Source organism: Syngnathus scovelli, chromosome 9 (genome assembly GCF_024217435.2).
Source record: "Syngnathus scovelli strain Florida chromosome 9, RoL_Ssco_1.2, whole genome shotgun sequence".
Classification (NCBI taxonomy): domain Eukaryota; kingdom Metazoa; phylum Chordata; class Actinopteri; order Syngnathiformes; family Syngnathidae; genus Syngnathus; species Syngnathus scovelli.
This window is the reverse complement of record NC_090855.1, coordinates 13,359,611-13,380,000: the sequence shown is the minus strand read 5'-3', so window position 1 is coordinate 13,380,000 and position 20,390 is coordinate 13,359,611. Positions and strand designations below refer to the sequence as shown.

Sequence of the window (20,390 nt, the reverse complement as noted above, 5' to 3'; positions counted from 1 at the left end):
AAAAACAAAGTGCAGCTGTGTGTACAAGTACCCATGACTTACATATTTACACCTTTTTTTCTTGCATATTTTACTGCCAAATGTGTAATGCCTTTTTCGCTCTGCAGATGGCAGTGCGTCAGACAGTCCTGCCCAGCCCTTGTCCGGCTCCATCAACAACAGTACCTAAACAGCCAACACCACCCTGCCATAGTTTTTTTCTTTTTCTTTTCCTCTTCTTCCTCTCAACACTTAAAAAGACTATACAGCACACAGTCTCTCACACACGCACGCACGTACACACACACACACACACACAAACACACACGCGTCATGCATTGCTGTTTCCTCCCCCTGATAGGCTTCATCTATATATAAGCTGACTTTATAAGTCCATGTTCTGTGGGATGTTTGGGGTTGTACAAGCATTGTCTGTGTTACGGACGTTTTACCCCCTCGTGTGTCCCCCCCCACCCCTCGTTTTTATTTAGCTTGTTTTATGTGGAGTGGCCATTTGGCTTATGGAGAATGACAATCACCCAAAAGATACAAAACCTTCTCTGTTCGTTTGCTAAAACAACCAAGTCAATTGGGTTCTTTGAAGCAGTCAAACATTTTGCCTGCTGATAGCACCGTTTTTAGATTAGGTGATTTTAAAAAACATTTTATGACAAAGGAAGCACACTGCAGCAGCCTCTCTTTTCCCCGCTTTACCGTGACCTATTATTTTTAAATGTGGGCGTTGAGGGCCACTGTATGAATAGCAGAAGCTCACGTATCGAGCATGTAAGCTGGAAAGTGTTTCAGCAGGCTAAACAAACGGGTCCAATCTCCTCATCATCATTTTGACCGAAAGCTACAGTACTTCCTCCAGAGTGACTTCCTGTTTCGGACCTTGAATTTTGAGCCCCTTCCCTCCTGGTTGTCCTTGCTCCTCCACAACACAGCTAATCTGTAAATATCAACTCTTATTTTTTGTTATTATTCAATTGTTGTTCTTGTAATGTTTTTTTTTTCTCCAGTAGATGGCGCGTCCAAGCGACCAGACTCTTTATCCTCAGTCGCAGTCTGTAAATACGGTATTACCTTTTATTTTTTTTGGGGGGGGGGATCCCTGGTTCAGTAGGGAGGGAAAAATGGAACAAAAAAGTCTCACAACTGAATCTCTCTCCTTCCATTTCTCCTGTCATGACCATAGTTGTCTTAACTGTTTTATTTATTGTGTTGTGTGTTTGGTTTCTTTTTGTATATTATTTTCAAAATCGTGTAGTAGTGGGGCAGAAAACGTAGTCACATCCAAGATACTGTACCTTGACTCGGATCGCCAGTCCTCTGGTGGAACGCTTGTTTCCATTGTGAACAGAGCGTTATAAGGGTGTGTGTGTGCGTGCGCTTGTGTGCACTTGTGTATGTGTGTGTGCGCTTGTGTGTATGCGTATGTATGTGCACACGCACGCGTGTCGTAGGTGAAAACAGCCTTTCATTGATCGTGTCCGACCGTCCGTCCACTGTTGTACGACACGCTGTTTTAATGTTACTTTTTAAAATCGGTTTTAGCAGCCCCGACCCACGGTCTGATTACAGACCATTGGTGCGGAGAACAGTGAAAAACGGTCGGCTAGAGGGGATGACCAAGGAGGGATGGGGGGAGAGAGACAGTTTTTTTGTTTGTTGCTATAAGTAATTCAACTCATTAATAAAGTGATGAAACTGTTGCCGTCTCCGCACAGCCGTGTTTTAATTGTGCGTCTGTAATCGAGGTGCTGATCGTGTCACAGCTGTAATTGCGACTCCGATTGTGTCACCGTGTTCTCACAAACGCCGTGGGAACGCTGTGACGTGATTGGTGCCTGTGAGTTAATCATTTCACGCTGACTGGAACAAAAGGGAAAATATGTCAAGGCAATTTGTTTCGGCCTCAACTTTTATTAACTTTACCACTCTTGACTCTTGCACCCCAAGCCCCCAAAAAAACAAAAGCCAAAGAATTGTGCCACTTTTGGTTTGTGACTTTTGAGAGTGTAGTTTGAGTGGCGCGTCTTGCACCAAACGGCAGCAATTCAACACCGCTGTTTGTGAACTTGCCTGCCAATCCAAACTGAGCATGATTCAAATTCAAAAGGTGCAAGTGCAGGTAAACAAACGGGTTAGAGTTAGACAGTGTGGCTTCAACCTCCATCTAAAGTAGTACATGGATATTTAACCAGGACCAAACGTGCGTGTGCGCTCGCGCTCACGCTCATTGTCTTAAGGCAATCATTTTCCATTCACACAAGACTCTTGTGTAAAGGAGGAATTGTAGGTTTTAATGAAGTCTCGGGCTTCGCAGTAACAGTCTCCATCTTTTCTAGAATATTTATAGGCATTGGCAGTGCACCTGAATAATTAGTTTTCTTTTTTTCGTAGCTACTCTTCAACACTTGCTATACTTAGTTTTTTTAAAGCTGTGGCGGGTTCTTTGGCTCCATCCTTAAACTTCAATTTCAATCATGCAGGTGAAGAGATGAAGATGTTGGGAATCCATGTGCTTGGAGTTTGTTTTAAAAGTTGAGACTGCAGCCAGTCTCGCATTGAGTCATATCGGCTCGTGACTCAAATGAAAAACCAGGAAGAACTGAAATAATGAAATCCATACCCAAGACAAACTTCCAACCATACCCAAGGCAAACTTCCAACCAAATTTTGAAGACAAATTTCATTCTGGAGAAGTTGCGCCTAAGGGAAGGTACTGATGGAATCCTCCTGGAGCTTGAAACTCCAAAGTAACTGTACTCGAGGCAGCAAGACTGATGGAATACTCTTGACGGCTGCACCTGAGGGGTGAGGGAGACTAACTGGTAGTCCCTGAGACTGGATAGATTTCACCTGAGGACAGGCGGTCTGAGATTGCTTCCAAAATTGAAAGAATCCATAGAGAGTCGGGCTGCAGTTGAGCTGCGTAATCTAGTCTTGAGAGATTGTGCCTGTCTGACAGAATCTCCATGTGATTTTGACTGATGGAATAAGTTTACGGACTAGATATGTTGAATAATGACATCCCTCATGCAATACTAATGGAATCTTGCCAAAGACTGCAGCAGGGGACAGGCCAACTTGTGGAATTTGCAAGTGTAGACCAAGGAGAATGCTGAATGAGAGATGTAACCTGTAGAGTTTGGGAGACAGAACTGAGAGAATCCCTCCCAGGAAATGGCACCTGACCTGAGTGGAATCAGACTGAATCACAGAGAGAGTGCAGAAAGGGGAGTATAGTTCTCCTTCCTGTGGTGGCCTTTTGTTGAAATCCTCCTCTGAGGTCATGTGTTGTTGTAAACCCTTTACATCGATTGTGTATTTGAAAACCTTTGGCTGGTGTCTGCACAAAACGCAAACTATTGCCTTTTTTAAGATACACAGTCAAACGTTTACTTTAGTGATCAGCAAAAATTCTTGAAAAGGTGCTGACGCCACCCTTTTTTGTGTCACTCCTTCCAAGTTGCTGACGTGATTTTCCTTTTCCCCCATCAGGACAATATTGACTGTCCCTTGTGACTTTACCGACACTTAATAAGTTCACAGTGGTTTTATTCAATCTCCCGCTACCGTTTATCAACCAGCCCGACACTTACCAAATTGGCAATGGAGCAATCGCAGCGAGCTTCCACTGTGCCGCATAAACTATTATATTCACAGAGTGACGAGTCAATCAAAGTGTGCCCTTGGATGCCCTGCCGACCAACCGGAGGATGAGGAACTCCCACCAGACTTGCGAACCAGACGCCAAATGGGTATTGAAGAGATGGCTTGCGGCCAGATGGGCCACAGCCACTCTCAACCTTGAAGGAAAAACATTACTGAGATGAAGCTCCAGGAGCTTCATATGTTTTGCCCCTCCTTCCTCTTTCTCAACACTATCAGTAATGTGTGAATTCAGAACCGACAAGGCTCCCGGGCAACTTCTTGACAGAGGTTGTAAAGGGACGATATCTGCTCGAGCTTTTGTATTTGATCTCATTAGGTTGCACAGTTTTGGCTGAGAGGCTAATACATGAATGGGTCGGCCCGCATGAGGACAAACATTTAATTTTGCATGTATATTCAGAAAAAACAAGAGTCAGCAGAGAGTGCGCCAGCGAGCACATTAATACTCAAAGGGTTTACGCTCACAAGCAGACTTCATTAAAACCTACTGCGCTTTTATAGAGGAGTCTTGTCAGAATTTCAAATGATTCCCTTGAGGTAGTCTGACTGGGTGTGAGAGAGAAATAGTAAGTGCTGAAATATCCATGCACAATGGATGTGCCAATGGGTGCTGAGCTTTGTTTAAAAACTCCCCATAGAAATGTTACACACCAGTGAAGGTCAGAAATATTGTAAAAGTGCTACTGATTTGCTGCCCTATTATAGGACTCTTAAATATACAGTATCTCACAAAAGTGAGTACACCCCTTTCATTTCTGCAATGCTTTAATTATATTTTGTCATGGGGCAACACTGAAGAAATGACACTTTGAGACAATGTTAAGTAGTCACTGTAGAGCTAATAGCAAAGTAAATGTATTGTTACTCCAAAGTAACTCAAAATACAACAATGAATGTGTAAAATGCTGGCAACATAAGTGAGTACGCCCCAACTGAAAATGTCAAAATTGGATCCATATCCTGAAGACCAGCAAACTAAGGATATGGGTTACTGGAACCATGTCCTGTGGTCTGATGAGACCAAGATAAACATATTTGGTTCAGATGGTGTCCAGCATGTGTGGCGGCAACCAGGTGAAGAGTACAAAGACAAGTGTGTCTTGCCTACAGTCAAGCATGGTGGTGGGAGCGTCATGTTCTGGGGCTGTATGAATGCTACTGGCACTGGGGAGCTACAGTTCATTGAGGGAACAATGAATGGCAACATGTATTGTGGAATACTGAAGCAGAGCATGATCCCCTTCTTCCGTAAACTGGGCCGCGGAGCAGTATTCCAACACGATAACGACCCCAAACACACCTCCAAGACGACCACTGCCAAGGTGATGGACTGGCCAAGCATGTCCCCAGACCTAAACCCTATTGAACATCTGTGGGGCATCCTCAAACGGAAGGTGGAGGAGCTTAAGGTCTCCAACATCCACCAGCTCCGTGATGTCATCATGGAAGAGGATTCCAGCGGCGATCTGTGAAGCTCTGGTGAGCTCCATGCCTAAAACGTCGGTGCTGGAAAATAATGGTGGCCATACAAAATATTGACATTTGGGTCCAATTTTGACATTTTCAGTTGGGGTGTACTCACTTTTGTCGCCAGCATTTTACACATTCATTGTATTTTGAGTTACTTTGAAGTAACAATACATTTACTTTGCGGTCCAAGCTCTACAGTGACTACTTAACATGGTCTCAAAGTGTCATTTCTTCAGTGTTGTCCCATGACAAGATATGATTAAATATTGCAGAAATGAGAGGGGTATACTCACTTGTGAGATACTGTATATTTAAAACAAATCAAAGGTCTACTTTGTATTCAGCAGCGTTTATTTTTCTTGTTTAAGAATGAGGGCAACTTAAAATTTAAAGTTCAGACACCCCCTTTCAATTTCACCCAGGATGACTCACTCAACCAACACCAACCCCCCCCCCAAAAAAAAGGTTAGTATACAAAAGTATTTCCGGTCGTCGGGTGAAGCGGTCTCTATAGTGATCAAATAAAAGTATCCCCCCTCCCATTCAGCGCTAGAAGCAAGCTTTATTGTGACGTGAAATCTTTTAGTCATGTCTAACAAGTGTAGACCCACAAAAATGTCTCAAGTAATAAAATCAAGTAATTTTGTGATTAATTTCTTTTTCTGAACCGTTAATATTAATTTGTGCAATTGCAATGCCTTGGATTTAGTGAGGTTAGTATATATTCATAGCCTTTACTGAAGTGTGCAGTGATACTGTAATATTCCTGGCAGGATTTTTAAATCGTGAAACTTCAAAATGTTCAGGAAGTGAAATACTATAGGTTGTCAGCTCTGAAAAACAAATATAGAATGAATAATATATTGAAATACAGATCTGAAATGAGTACCTTAATATTGAAACACAGGCTTCATGACACATCTAAATTGTGCATTATGCATTTCAGGTGTTGAATGAGTACTACTAAGGATTAATGGGAGTGTAGTAATTGCAGTTGAGTACATGGATTAGGGCTCAGAATTCTGACTTTAAAGTGGGAATTCTCACATTAAAGTCAGATGTCTGTAAGAAAAAAAGTCAGAATCCTGTAAAAAAAGAAAAAAAAGTCAGAATCCTGTCAAGTGGGAACTTTGACTTTAAAGTGGGAATTCTCACTTCAAAGTCAGAATTTTGAGAAAAAAGGTCAGAAGCCCCCCCCCCCACTAGCCCTAATCCTCTTCCGTAGTGGACATACTACATTTGCATCTGACGGGTTACGTTTCCGCCGTGTTTTAGCGCGCTTTCGTCCATCAAATATTCAGTGTCAGCGAACGCCATTGGCGGATTACGGGACCACCTGGACAAATCAGCGCCGCGCTTCTTCCAACCAAGCCCCGACCCAACTTGTTGTTTTAGTTCCCCTTCAAGCGTCGACGTCAAAACGTAACGGCAAGCCGCGGTGAGTTACTCGACGTTCGATCACTTTTTTTCCCCCCATACTTTTGGGGCATCGTTTCTTACTCCGTATGTTATCATATGGACAACATTTCACCGGTAAGGGAACGGCGAGACTTTTAGACTATCGCCGCCATTACACCACCGAAGAAGGGTATCCCGCCCTCCGTCTTAAGTATTCTCTTCTTCTTCTCCTTCGCCTCCTTCTTCTTCTCCTCGGTTTTCTTCTTCTCCACCCCCTTCATGGTAGAACCTTGACGAGGAAGCATAAGTGATCTAAGTGTTTTAGAGGAATACTTATGTTAGCGTTTGGGATGCTGAAACGCGTCGAAGACGAGGCCGCTTCGTTAGCTTTTGGAGCTATCTCGCGGCCACGCCGTTAGCTTTTGCTATTAGCCGGGCGGCCATTTAGCTCAACGGTTCCTGTCCATGACGGTGACTGCTAAATTAGCTGCCGAGCTGCTCGCCGCCATCGAACGTATTTTTTTATGTACAATTAAAACGAAGCCCCAATCCACCTTTCCTGTGTTCGCTTTCAATAGTGTGCGTTTCATTGGGCTTTAAAAAAAAAAAAATGTGTGTTGCTGTGGTTTAGTAAGACCAAAAGAGAATCATCGCGCCTTTTGAAATGGTGTGGACGCTACTTAAAGGCCCACGCACACCGACAGTTAGGCCGTTTGGCTTTCATCTTCAGACTTTGTCGGTTCTGTGTTTGTAATTCCCGCTCAGTCTTAAAATTCAACTAGAAAATAATCCACTGAGCAGAAGTTGGTGATCTGGTCAAAAAGACGTGCAAGTTACACAACAACACAATGTATATGTAATAAAAACACTACCAAGTACAGTCATACACTCATTGGAGTACAAGGCTTGTTTAATTGACCCCAACATTTCAAAATCATGTTCTGTTCATTGAAGACTAAAATGTCCAAAGGTCTGAAATGTGAACAAATTTCCCCAGCAGTTATTGAAAAATAAACGCAAACTGCAATGCAATCAATTAGATTACTGTTACTAAGCACAAATACTCAATCCGTTGTTCATGATTTAAAATAGTGGTTTGAAATGAGCCCCCAGACCACTCCTCCAAATGTGCCCCTTGAATTTAAAGGACTGCCTTTCCTAGCTAAAGCAGGTTGTTAACATGTACTAAGTGAGGCGCTTACAGACCTCGCAGGTTTAGCAGCGTGATGTTATACCAACGTCACTAAGCAATCGTACAATCCTGCAAGGCCAAATCAGGGAGAACCATCGTCGCATATTGTTGGATGTCAGAAGCGCAGAAAGGTGGTTCTTGAACAACATGAAATGTGCCTACAAATTAGGGCGGGGAGACAAGCTGCATACAGTGACATCACAACTGGCACTCTTGTCTTCCATCAGGAGAGGGCAATGTTTGCACCAGAAGCACATACACAACACACATACAATTGCTTTTATATTGAAAGCTAATGTTTTCAGTTGCAGCACACAAATCTTTAATTTCTGATATTTTCTCGCCTACTGCAGGGGGACATGGAGACTCAGTCGGTGTACATGTGCTTCCCCTGCTACAAGGAGTTCAACACCCTGGAAGAGGTGCTGAAGCACCAGATGACTTGCACGGCCGAGGAGGACCAGGCGGACTCGTCCCGCGTCACGCCTATGATTGTTCCGGTGCTCCAAACGCAGGTAATAAAAGCTCGCTGGTTTGAATTCCTCCAAAAAGTGCTACAAAAAGTGTTCGTAGCATCGCCGTGAGGTGCTCGTGGCTCCATTGATTAATAATGAAAATCCCTAAATGGTAGCATTGACCTGCAGCTGAGCACTAAACGCGGAGCTTGTTTGCCACAATTTATAGGCCGCTCGGCGGGATTTTTTTGTTCTCAGAATTGATTAGCTCAGCGGGACTGAGGGCTGAACACTTTTCTCACTGAGAGAACAAATTGTATCGCTGTCAATGTTGCAAACGTGGAGTTGTGCAGAAAAGTCAATTATGGACCTCCATCAAGTCATTGTCGCAGATTTGATTTGTTTCATCATATTTTTGTCATAAGTAATAAATTGTAACTACAATAAATTACTACAAGATTCCACAGCGTCACAGGCACAAAAATAAACACACAGCCACGGTTTTCATTAGCTAACAGAGGATAGATTCCCTTGAAGACTTGCGAATTTGCTAATGCAGAGCAGTAGAACTGCGGCGGTCCTGCATGGTTAAGCATGCACGTAGAAAGACTGCATTTCAATACGTTTCAATGAAACTTTGAAGTCGTCTCGCAATATCCATATACAGGGTTCACTACTTTGATCCACCCGTCCATTATCTGAACCACTTATCCTCACGAGGTTCACGGACTCTACGACGTCTCGCTGTTTGAAATCTCAATTAAGATGGTAGTATACAAAAATAGAAATGCTTACCTTTTGGCCTGAAACAATAGTCATACAGACAAAACCGATACTTTAGAAAAAGTTCTCCAGTCTTAAGTGCAGTTTTTCTGACGCTGACCCTGCAAGTGGAGCTCAATCTCATGTCTGGAAAAAGGTTCCATATTTGCGAGATGGCAATCGATGTGGCGGGGCTTCGGAACAGCCGGCCACGGCTGCTAATGAGGTCACTCGGCAGACTGATGCTCATGATGCTCGCTAACGGCCCAGGCCGTCTTGCCAGCTCTGGATCATGCGCCTTTGTCCTCCATCGTTGTCTTTGTATTTTGTGTGACTGTTGAATTGCTGTTGATAATTTTCCAAATAATTTTCAATTTGCATTCACCCAGGGAGATGGGAGCCATTAAGCTTCAGGAGCTTTGACATAACGCATGCCATCCCACTCCATTGGCTATCATTTGCTTGTTTATTAAGGAATATAGCCACATAACAACAGCCGTTAATGTTTTTATTGGATGAAGAGAGCGTTTACACTGACGTTCAGTGCACGCAAACATTTACGGTCAATCTGAGCGAGGAAGTTGTAGGTGTAGCGCCTTGACAAGTGCAGAACTACCTTTTTGCTTTATGATACGAATGAAAGTACATGTTTTTTTTTTTTTTACAAATTTGTTGCATTTAGTCATCTAACAGTGGCAATAAAAATTTCCTTTATTTTTATTCTCCAACCAAAGGAACATTTATTCTGTTCTTTCTCCCTTATCCATTGTGTTCTCGCAGCCGGCCCTAACACAGGAGGAGATGGTCGGCCCGCAAATCCAAGTGGAGCTGGAGCCACTGTCGGCACAGTCTGACGATAATGTGGTGCAGGTGGCTGACATGGAGGCCCAAGAGACCGAGCTCAGCGAAGATCAACTGTTGGATCAGCCCCGAATCCTCTACCAGTGCGGGGACTGCGAGGAGCTCTTCAAGAGCCTGGACCAATGGCAGAGTCATCGCAAAGAAGGTGTCTGTATGAGGGCCGTCGTCGTGGGCGAGTCGGACAACGAGCCGCAGTCCGGGTTCCCCGCCGAGGAACCTCATCCCGTCGCCGAGCGTAACATGAGTGAGCATGAGTCCGACCGAGCGGACGCTTTAGGATTAGAAAAGGAACAAACACAAGACGTCGAAGCTTCGTGGTGCGACGGTTCCGAACCGGCGGCTCCTGAGGTGGTCACAGTGTCATCTGCGCAGGAAGAGTCGTCTCCTAGGAAGAGAGGCGCATTAAAGAAGCCAAAGCCTGATCCGGTGCTGCTGTGCGTGGACTGCGGCTCCTGTTTCGGCCTGGTCTCCGAACTGGTGGCCCACCGCAAGACGCATGGCTTCGAGGAGGCCTTGCACCACTGCACCGTGTGCGGCGAGAGTTTTCTCAACACCACCCTCTTCCTTTACCACCGCAAGCAACACCGGCAGAAAGGCGAAGGAAGCACCACGGTGGCGAGCAGCCAATCAGAGAAAATGTACCCACACAGCAGCGCGGCGGAGGGGCAGGAGCCGGACGGCGCGCCCTCCACTTCTTCGGCGCAGCCCGCCGAGGTCTTCCTGTGCCTCCAATGCGGCGGCAGCTTCAACAGCGCCGCCGTGCTGGCCACGCATCGTCGGTCCATGCACGACCTGGACACGCCCATCCATTCCTGCTCCTACTGCAAGGAGACCTTCATGAACACCACCCAGTACCTGTACCATCGCAGGCAGCACCGCGTTCTGGAGTGCGGCCCGATAGATGAAGTGGAGACCGGCGACGAGATCGCGTCGCCTACGGAGGAGGCGCAGACCTCAAAGCACTCGCTCACTGAGTTGGATGCACCAGCCCCAAAGAGGAGCAGGCAGGTTTTCCGGATCGTTGGCAAAGGTAAAGTGGACTCCGCAAAACTGATGTAAGAAAGCTGACAATGCAACGATCAGGCCTTTGCTGAGGAAAGATGTTCAAATCTGCTTTTCTAGCCTGTTTATGTCAAAAGTGATTATTTCTCTTTTTAGGAAACAAGGATTCTAGCGGTAAAGAGGAAGCGGAGGGCGGGGCAGCAGTTCCGGTGGACACGGCGAACCTCCCACCACCCGCCAAGCTGCTGCAGGACTGGTCCCGCACCGCCCTGCCCCACGTATGCCCCTACTGCGGCAAAACCTTCACCAGGCGTGTCTTCTTGCGCACGCACGTCTACAGCCACACCGGAGAGAAGCTCTTCAATTGCAAGGTGGCCGTCAGAATCTTTAAGCGCACTGCAGCAACACAAGTCAGCCACGTCACGCCTTGCCTTGCCTTGCCGTTGTCCTGCAGGTGTGTTCTAAGTCCTTCACCAACTCGCAGAGCCTGCTGCGCCACACCATGAGTCACAGCGGCAACAGGCCCTTCTGCTGCGAAGTGTGCGGCAAAGATTTCACGCAGGCCGCCACTCTCAAGAGGCACCAGCTCATTCACACCTCGGACCAGCCTCGCCGCAAGCGCGGACGCAAACCGGTCGGTCCCCTTTTCTCCCTCTTCAACAAGAGGCACGCCTCTACCATTGGTCCTTTACCTTCCCACCGTAACAAAAACATTTGCCTCTTGACACAAATTCTTGTGTAATATCGCTTCATGTTTGTTTATTTGGCTTTGTTTACGCTTGCTCTTTAGTGAGCCCTCTAGTGCATTATTTTTATTTAATGTGAAGGATTCTGTAGGTGCTAGTCTTTTGCGTTTCACTGCGTTAAAGGCTGAATAAAGCGTACTGCACAAGGCTTTTCAAGACCTTGCTTACTAATCTTTTTTTTTTTCCCTCCTCCTTTGTCCTTCACTGTGTCCTTGGCTGCAGATGTATGCTGCAGATGGTGACGTTGGAGACGGTCTCTTCTCGTGCCCCCTCTGTCCTTCGCACTTTAACACAGAGGAACAGCTCAACCATCACAAGTAACACGTTTCCTTTCTCTGTATTGTTTGATGTATTCTTTTGTGTCTCGCGGCACTATTTTCTCTTCAGTAAGAATATTCAGCCTTGGCAATCCAGTTAAATGTATGTCCCATTATCACAGGATGACATTTAGATTAACGCCCTTCTCTCGGCTGGCCGTGTAGCAGCTATGTCGGACCTTTAAGCTTTCTGAACACGCCGTGCCCGGATATCTTCGACGTCCTTGAGTTTCAGCCACGTATGATTGACAGACAGCCCAAGCAAATTAAGCGGACAGGGCAGGATAGGACAGGATAGGAGGGAGGAAATGTGTACACCGTGTCTGTCTATTTTCTTCTTGTGAGTATGAGGTGAAATGGCTGATGAAGTCACCTCCCTAGCTTCTTTATTTTCAGAACAATGTCGCAGTTCTCATTGACTTTGAGTAGAACGATTGCATTTGTACACTATTGACAGGTTGTGTCCTTAAGTGGACATGGCGACAGCTCTGTCACGAGCAGCAAAAATCTGCACGTAAAGTAGGGTTTAGTTTACTGCTGTTCTTCTAGTTCAGACACTCATGACTATTTAGTCATATATTTAAAAAGTGTATAATTGTTTTAAATCATCAGACTTCTCCACACCAGCAACCCATTCCCCTGCCCGGACTGCGGAGAGGCATTCAGTCGCAGGAAGGACCTCGACCTGCACTCCCTCACCCATCAAGGTCAGAGCCCCCCTGAACCTACCCAATTTGTATTGTCAGCGGGAAGAAAGCACTCTAGCAGGAAACGGTTTGCGCTCCTTTTTTTTGCGTTATCTTCCCCGTCAGTCGTTTTGTGTTTCTGTTCGGGAACGGAAGAGCAGGCATCAGCGCGTAATGAAAAATCCGCTATGCCGTAATGGAAACGAATCAATTATGATGTTCTTATTAGTGCAACTCCCAGTGAATTACTATTGACTCGGCAATAAATGCCTGCCTGCTCACCTGGTCAATCTTGTTCATTACTAAACATACGTCGGCGTTGCTGCGCCCATGCATTAGGTTAGCGACTTTGCATTGATCTGTGTCTCAAGTGGAACGGAATGGGAAAGGTGCAGGTATATGAATTGGGTCAACGTGCCCACACTTCATCTTAATCAGGAAGGTGGGGGACAAGGGGGGGGGGGGGGGGGGGCTCATTAGTTAAGCTTGATGAGTCCGCCTGAGGCAAAGGTCAGAGGTACGGCGTTCTTCGGCGAGAGATGATTGAAGACATTGATCCGCCGATCAGCACTGGGCCATCGGGCAAGATTGTCCTTAATAAAAGTTTAATTTGTTGCTTCCCGAGGGGAAGGAGGGGCCAGAGCGGGACGGTCGTCCCTCCTGGAGTAGAAAGGTGCTGATGGTTAGCAGATTGCCAGCCGTTGGGGTAACGACCCCTTGACGTGCTCATGATCCATTGGTTGGCTTCTTTTTTTTTCTCCTCCTTCTTCCCCAGACCTGTTTTCATCCCAGCAGGAGAGCATTTGGTTTTCGCTAAATAGACCCAGGATATCTGCCGCCAATTCATTGATGAGCTGATCACGAGAGACTGAGCATCACTTGCAATAATTAGTCACGCAAAACTTGCAGCATTGGCACTGTTAATGTGTTAGCAGTCCAATCACGGAGATGTGCGCTCATTTACGGCCTCCCTGTTGTTGTTTTTTTCTTTTTGGTGCGGGGAGTAAACCAGGAATTTTCAGAATAGAACTTTAGCACCTAATAGAGAAGAGAGAATAGAGTTGAGCCTATCTTGACTTATGCCATTTGAGTGGAAAATGAAAGTATTGTGACGCCCTGCCATGTGGGTTACTGTAATTATGACATTTCTTTTATTGAGTTAGCGCAAGATGGCAACCTCGTTCTGACTTGCACATCAATCCTGGTGATGCAGTCGCTCTAAGAATGAGACTACGTCTAAAGTGGGAACTCGTGTATTTTTTATTCTCCTGCTGTAAAAATGAAAATTTGTTTTAATGTTCAGTTGAGAAATATCTGATTATTTTTCTGGCTGGTTTTGTTTTTTGGCTGGGAGTGGGAAAACAGTGTTCATTTAGGAATGAATGAAGTGGCAAAGTGTCAGTGAGCCAATGTGACCTTTTCTCCCCGGAGAATCTAATGATACTGTTGCCGCTTATTAATGCTCCTAAATTGAAAGCTGTACGCCTCCTGAAACTCAAACACCAGATGATCACTGCAGCTCTGTTAAGATGGAGTCAAATATCTCTCTCAGTGAATTGAAGCGGGACGTCACTCAATGTGTTTTACAACGCACACTAACGAACAGCGCTTGTACTTGCGCGTGCCACCGCCTGTGCATTGATTTTTATTTATTTTTTCCTTCTCTTTAGCGATTGTCCTCATTAGAGTCCCTGACTTTGGCCGAGAAGCCAGGTACATTCTGGACTGGTCGCCAATCTCAGGGCACATGTAGAAAATAACCATTCACACCTTAAGAGGACTTCATCAGCCTCAAGTGCATGTTTTTGGAAAACACGTACACAGCAAGGGGAAAACATGCAAACTTTGAGGGTCAAGATCAGGGAATGACTTGTCAACTTTGGCCATATGAAAGCCTACCTAAATAGACTTGATTTTAAGCCAGGACCTTTAATGTGATCATCTCCACTTGGATTCACAATCCCACCTTTTCTTCCATTTCAGACAAGGAGCCCGTCGTCTGTCCCCACTGCTCCTCCCAGTTCATCAACGAGTCTGTGCTTGAGATCCACCTGCAGCGCTGCACAAGCGAGGAGGAGAGGAACACCGGACGCGGGCGAGGACAAGGACGAGGGCGCTCCACAGGACAGGTAAGCCTTACGGAGTTGCCCACACCATGTCAACAAAGGATCAGAACCTGAAAGTCTGAAACACACCCCCACAGATTGAGTGCGACTTGTGCGGCCACCGCTGCATGACCCAGGAGGGCCTGGACCTCCACCGGCTATCCCACACCGGCCAGACGCCGCTCAAGTGCCCGGTGCGGCCCTGCCGCCGCCGTTTCATCTCCAACAAGGCCCTGGAGGAGCATGTGCTGGCCCACTGCCAGGGCAAAATTAGCAAGTCCAAGAGCCGGGTCCGCTTCGAGTGCGAGATCTGCTTCAAGGGCTTCGCCTACAACTCCACCTTCCAGGTTCACATGAGGACTCACACCAATGAGAGGCCCTTCGAGGTAAGAAAGTCATTCAGAATCGTCGGGAAGACCTGCTTTTTTTTCATGACGTACATCACAAATTGAAATCCAGCATTCACGGTCACAAGCTGATCCCGCAACGGCCATTTTGCCACTTCTGAACCTGAGCCATTTGCAACCTGTGCGTGTATGTGTGTCCTACGGGTGTTTCCTCCCTCGCTGTACTTGTGATTAATGGCCGGGCTGAATTAGGACCTGTCAGCTCCCCTCGCTGCCTGTTACTATTCTGGGAATCCCCCGCCACCCCCACCTCTTTTGCCGCCCCCATCCCACTGGCGACCCTCCATCTTTGCCGTGCCGGTGACATCAACTCTCCCCACCAAGCAGCCCTGCTTGCCGCTGTGGGAATTGATTTAATGTTGGCAACCACGCAGCATCACTCTGGCCGCGCTCAAAGATGGATGTTTGATTGGAGATGCAACAAAGGCTGTCCTTCGGTGGCTGAATATTAATTGAAGCCAGGCGACAGAGAGAAATTATGCATTTTCTTAGAATTTCGCCGACAAAGTTAAAAAAGAAGACATAGGGAAGCCACAGACGTTGATGCTGCGGTTTTGCGTAGTTGCTCATAAAAGTATGAAAAATCCGCAGAATGCGGATCAAGCAGCATATGATGTTGTGCTCTAATAACGTCTGCTGTTCACTTCCCACCTTGTGAAAAACCTCATAAAATATGTTTAACTCTTGATGCGTGAATGTCTTTGCTATAAAGAGGCCCAATAAATCGTGCGGGTAGCCCGCTGCCGCAAAAACTAACTTTGCTCAAGCGGCACTTGAAGGCACAGTAAAATATGAGGACGCTTCTCCTGCCAAAAGTCCCCTGGAGCCGGACCGGGAGCGGTTCGCATATTAATGGTCTTGTCCGGTTTCTTCTCCTCCGCCAGTGCACCACCTGCGGCAAATGCTTCCGCCAGCTGCCCCACCTGCAGGACCACGAGCGTATCCACAGCGGCGTGCGGCCTTTCTGCTGCTGGATCTGCGGCAAGAGCTTCAGCGTGGCGGCCCGCCTCACCGAGCACGCCCGCACCCACAGCGGCGAGAAGCCGTACCCGTGCCCCAACTGCCCCGCCGCCTTCCGCTCCCGCTCCAACCTGGACAAGCACATCCGGCAGCACGGCGACCAGGCTGCCCAGGCCGCCGAGGAAGTGGCCAGCGCCAACGAGGCGGCACAGGTCCAGAAGGTGCTGGAGGGCGCCAAAGTGCTCTCCTCCCTTGCCGACGCCACCCAGGTGGAGGTGGACGACGGCAACGGCGGCATGCAGACCATCTACGTGCTGCAGGCCAGTGAGGGCGGCGGCGAGGCGGTCATGATCCCCGCCGAGGAGCTGAGTGGCATGGACGGAACCTCGCAGGTGGTCATCCTGCCCTCATCTATGCTGGGAGCGCAGGGCATCACCATTCCCACCATCACAATGGACGGCAGCGAGATCACCATGATGGACGGCTCACAGTCCCCGCAGCACTCCATCGAGTTCATCGTGGAGGAGACCATTTGAGCGTCGAGCCCCGGGTGAAGTTTCACTCAAAATATACATTCCTTGGAAAGAAAATTAGATAGTCAACTTGAGCGCTAAAGTTCATAAGTGTTAGAGGTGCGATTGATTTTACCTTCTCTTAACTTTGGAATACAAGCCCATCTGTTCAATGCTTCAGTGCCTTTTGCACAACTTGCTAACAAGGAGCCGAATGGCAAAACTCACAACAGTAGTTGTGAGCCACGATCCCTGGCTCATTTCGGATCAGGGTTTAACGCCTCTATTTCATCATGAGGAGTGCACGCCGACGTCAAATACTGCAATTGATCAACAAAACGATATATGGCCACAGAGTTAGTGCGCTCAGCACATTGTGACAGAGATTGGGAAAGACCAGAAAAGTCCAAGAAATGGACACATTGCAAATTTTCTTTTATCAAAAACCTGTTGTGAATTTTGAAGTGCAAACAAGTAGTGAGACATTGACCAAGTGTTTATGTGCATTATGGAGGTCACCTTTAAAGCTTAGAGTGCATTTTAGGATCTTCTTTTCATTTCACGCAAACTTAATATTTTGCAGCTTTAACCATCCTGCCTTAAAATACAATCAAACCTGAAAAGATCCTTTAAGTGTCCACCATCCGTTTTTTCCTCAAATTCAAACTTCCCACAACTGTTGTGGAAACATTTAGGTTACTTTAAACTCTTCTTCAGCCTAAATTTTGGACTTGTGTTCAGTTTATAACACAGAATGTGGACTTGTAAGAAGAAAGACTGGTGTTTGTTATGACCATTATCCAACATCATTGGCGACACACCTAATTGATTCGGTCGTCGGCCACCCTTGAAGAAAATCTTACAAAAAATCTTCCTACTTGTGTTAGTTTACTGCATGCTTTGAATGCGAAATGTAGTGCCATCTGGTGAACAATAAAAAAAAAAAAGATCAATGCGAAAGCCGACAGTCCAAATATAAATCTTAACAAATGACTGCATTAGATTCAATTGAGTTTCTGATGGTGTGGGTATTTTTGTCTGTTGTGTTTCCATGTTGTGCACATTTCATGAGCAGATGACAATTATGAATATACATCCCCTGGCGCTTTATTTAAAACAGCTCAAATGACTTGGAAAATGGTAAATGGAAAAAAAAGACCTGAAAGGCACACCCAATGTCCCTGGGATTGCTTAAGGGTTAACTCAAAGGGTTAATTCAAATCACATTGTGCAAACTAGTTCATCAAAACGTCTCTGCAGTTGTAGATCTTCCACCTTCGGCAGCCCCTGCTGTCGCACACCTCTTCGGGCTAACAAGCGTGGGAGTGAAAAGGCACCCAGCTCAGCAGCAGTACGAGTCAGAGTGACCCCTCTGCACTGTCACCAGCTTGGCGAAGTGCGTGTTAACTCCAATTGTCTGTTCTATTCATTGTTAGTGACTTTTAGTCCTCAAATTAAATAAATCCTATTGTTATTCAAATAATGTGTGCGTCGTTCGATGGAATTAATCCAGTGGTTGCCGGCACTGAAAATCCAAAATGATCCTACCGTATTTGCCGGTGTATTGGTCGACCTTTTTTGATCCAAAATCGACCGAAAAAAATCGACCTCGACTTGTACACCGAGTCATAAAATTTAAGTTCGTATTCATCGCTTCAAATGTGATGGTAACCAAGGCCGTTTCTCATGCATCTCATTGTGCGTTGCACTTAGAAAATTTGAACCGGGCGGCGTGCGCGAGTGCGCGGCCCGCTGGAAGTCGAATGAGGCGCCGCGATCTCCTCCGCGGTGCTTATAAAGTGCCGATCCGCTCAGCTTGGAGCTATTTCCGGCCTCCCGTTGGTGCCGGGCGGCGTGCGCGAGCTCGCCGGCCGCTGGAAGTCGAATGAGGCGCCGCGATCTCCTCCGCGGTGCTTATAAACAGCCGATCCGCTCGGCGGGGGCTATTTTCGGCCACTTGGCGCGTGCGCACGGCCTCCCGGATGTGCCGGGCGGGTGCGCGAGCTCGCCGGCCGCTGGAAGTCGAATGAGGCGCCGCGATCTTCTCCGCGGTGCTTATAAACAGCCGATCCGCTCGGCGGGGGCTATTTTCGGCCACTTGGCGCGTGCGCACGGCCTCCCGGATGTGCCGGGCGGGTGCGTGAGCTCGCCGGCCGCTGGAAGTCGAATGAGGCGCCGCGATCTCCTCCGCGGTGCTTATAAAGTGCCGATCCGCTCGGCTTGGAGCTATTTCCGGCCTCCCGTTGGTGCTGGGCGGCGTGCGCGAGCTCGCCGGCCGGGATCTCCTCCGCGGTGCTTATAAACAGCCGCATGCGCACGGCCTCCCGGAATTTGAACACATTTCGTCAATAAATTTCGCATATTGAATTTTGAAGTTTAATATAATGCAACAATTGAGCTGGACTTATACAAAGGATATATCATAAAATCGTAAATTTCCGTCGAATTTTAGGGGGTCGACTTATACACCGAGTCGACCTGTACACCGGCAAATACGGTATTTGTAAGCAAGACTTTATGATGGAAGTTGTCCACCCTTGTATTTGCACACACACATGCAAACGTGTTGGTGCAAACGGGGCCACTCTGTCTTGTTTTGTTTCGGTGTCAAGGAAAGCAGTAATGCTGATGATAGTGAGCGAGGGAATGTGAAATGGGCAAATGGTGGCAACGGATGGGCCTCCCAAAGTGCAAAAGGCGTCCGGCAACGGCAATTTGTCTGCCTTGTATTGCTTTCTTCTGATGCTCGACATGCAGCCGGCTAATAACCAAATCTTTTCCAGAGAACCGAGGACCCATTTTGTGTTTGACAGGGGTGGCAAAAGTGAAAAATAATTTTTTACTGTCAGTTGTATACAGAAATGAAAACCAAACCTCAGACCACAGAAAAATCATTTGCCTCTTTCATGATAGTTTTCATCACTGGTGTAAGTTGCTTCTGCACATCTGACGGCATCAAGTTCACTGCTTGAATATTCGCTGATGAACACATCACATCCTGCCATATTTGTGCAAAGCCCTAACGATGGCATCTCTGGAGGTGAGTCCACCAAGGTAGAGGCAATGGTCTAAACTGTTTTTCTTAAGTACTTTGTAGATTAAAGAGTTAGAGACACCGGTATATGTATAAATCGGTTTTAGTTAGCTTATGGGCTTATAAATATAAATTGACGCTCGAAACAACGAAAAGGAAGCTGTTGCTCTGAAAAATATCATTTAAATTTGCCGCACAGACGAGTTTGACTGCACCGAGCCGCCAGCCGGAAGTGACGTCTCATGACGTCTCAAGTTGTACGCGTTTAGCTTTAGTGAATGTAAACAAAAAGAGAAGAGGGGCCAGCGCGGAAACGTCGGGCCAGGTTTGCGGCCAACCCAGCTCGCCTAGCTGTGCCTTCCATTATCCTGGCGTACATTCGTTCGCGGGACGACAAGATGGGTTGAGTTCGCCTGATAGGATCCACGAACCGGACAGTGCGTGCCTGCTGTGTGCTCGTGTTCACAGTGGCCTGGTTGACTGTCATCTTTCCGGACTCTGCTGTGCATCAGGAGCGGCTAGCGTGCTATCACTCTTATTGTTCATCTTCTTGTTTTATTTTTCCTGTGTTGTTTACTTGTATGTGCGTTGTGAACGCTGTCTTGTCACCCTGGGATAGTGAGAAACGTAATTTCGATCTCTTTGTGTGTCTTGACATGCGGAGGAATTGACAATAAAGGAGACTTTGAGACTTTGACTTTGAAAAGTATGTCGAAGCGTGACGGGAGGGGCACAATTCAGAAAACGTGCTCAGCTCGTCGAAAAAATGCGATTTAAGAAATAAAATTAAAAATGCGCCTAAAACCTAAACCAAACGCTGCAG

The 20,390-nt window shown here is 46.7% G+C and overlaps 2 protein-coding genes and 1 long non-coding RNA gene across 5 annotated transcripts in view; 2 read left to right on the top strand and 1 right to left on the bottom strand.

Annotated features, from left to right (window-relative positions):
• gsk3ab (glycogen synthase kinase 3 alpha b) overlaps positions 1–1,693 on the top strand; it is a 12,405-nt gene extending 10,712 nt beyond the window's left edge. Inside the window, exon 11 of the mRNA XM_049731688.1 lies at positions 108–1,693. Within this exon, the coding sequence (XP_049587645.1) occupies positions 108–169 (62 nt within the window). The 3' untranslated portion in view covers positions 170–1,693. The remainder of the gene's footprint in view (positions 1–107) is intronic.
• Positions 1,694–6,405: 4,712 nt separating this feature from the next.
• Positions 6,406–18,016, top strand: znf574 (zinc finger protein 574). Of its 3 annotated transcripts, none has more exons than XM_049731474.1 (10): positions 6,406–6,568; positions 8,074–8,235; positions 9,718–10,828; positions 10,957–11,171; positions 11,255–11,434; positions 11,769–11,863; positions 12,476–12,570; positions 14,533–14,678; positions 14,753–15,040; positions 15,946–18,016. In XM_049731474.1, exons 2-10 carry the CDS (start codon positions 8,080–8,082, stop codon positions 16,555–16,557), a joined length of 2,898 nt encoding a protein of 965 aa, XP_049587431.1. In that variant the 5' UTR covers positions 6,406–6,568; positions 8,074–8,079; the 3' UTR covers positions 16,558–18,016. The 3 variants fall into 3 exon arrangements, with proteins under 3 accessions (XP_049587431.1, XP_049587429.1, XP_049587430.1); XM_049731472.2 differs by having other exon boundaries at positions 6,528–6,663; XM_049731473.2 differs by lacking the exon at positions 6,406–6,568 and adding an exon at positions 6,728–6,999.
• Positions 9,432–10,594, bottom strand: LOC125975850 (uncharacterized). The gene is made up of 2 exons (XR_007484063.1): positions 10,445–10,594; positions 9,432–10,183 (listed from the first exon to the last, which is right to left on the bottom strand). It is a non-coding gene; the product is annotated as an uncharacterized lncRNA (long non-coding RNA).
• Positions 18,017–20,390: the final 2,374 nt, after the last annotated feature.

Excerpts from the sequence above, each read along its gene's own strand:
- znf574 (XM_049731472.2), top strand. Across the intron at positions 11,172-11,254 it reads AGAAGCTCTTCAATTGCAAG|GTGTGTTCTAAGTCCTTCAC; the intron begins GTGGCCGTCAGA and ends GTTGTCCTGCAG. Across the intron at positions 12,571-14,532 it reads GCACTCCCTCACCCATCAAG|ACAAGGAGCCCGTCGTCTGT; the intron begins GTCAGAGCCCCC and ends CTTCCATTTCAG.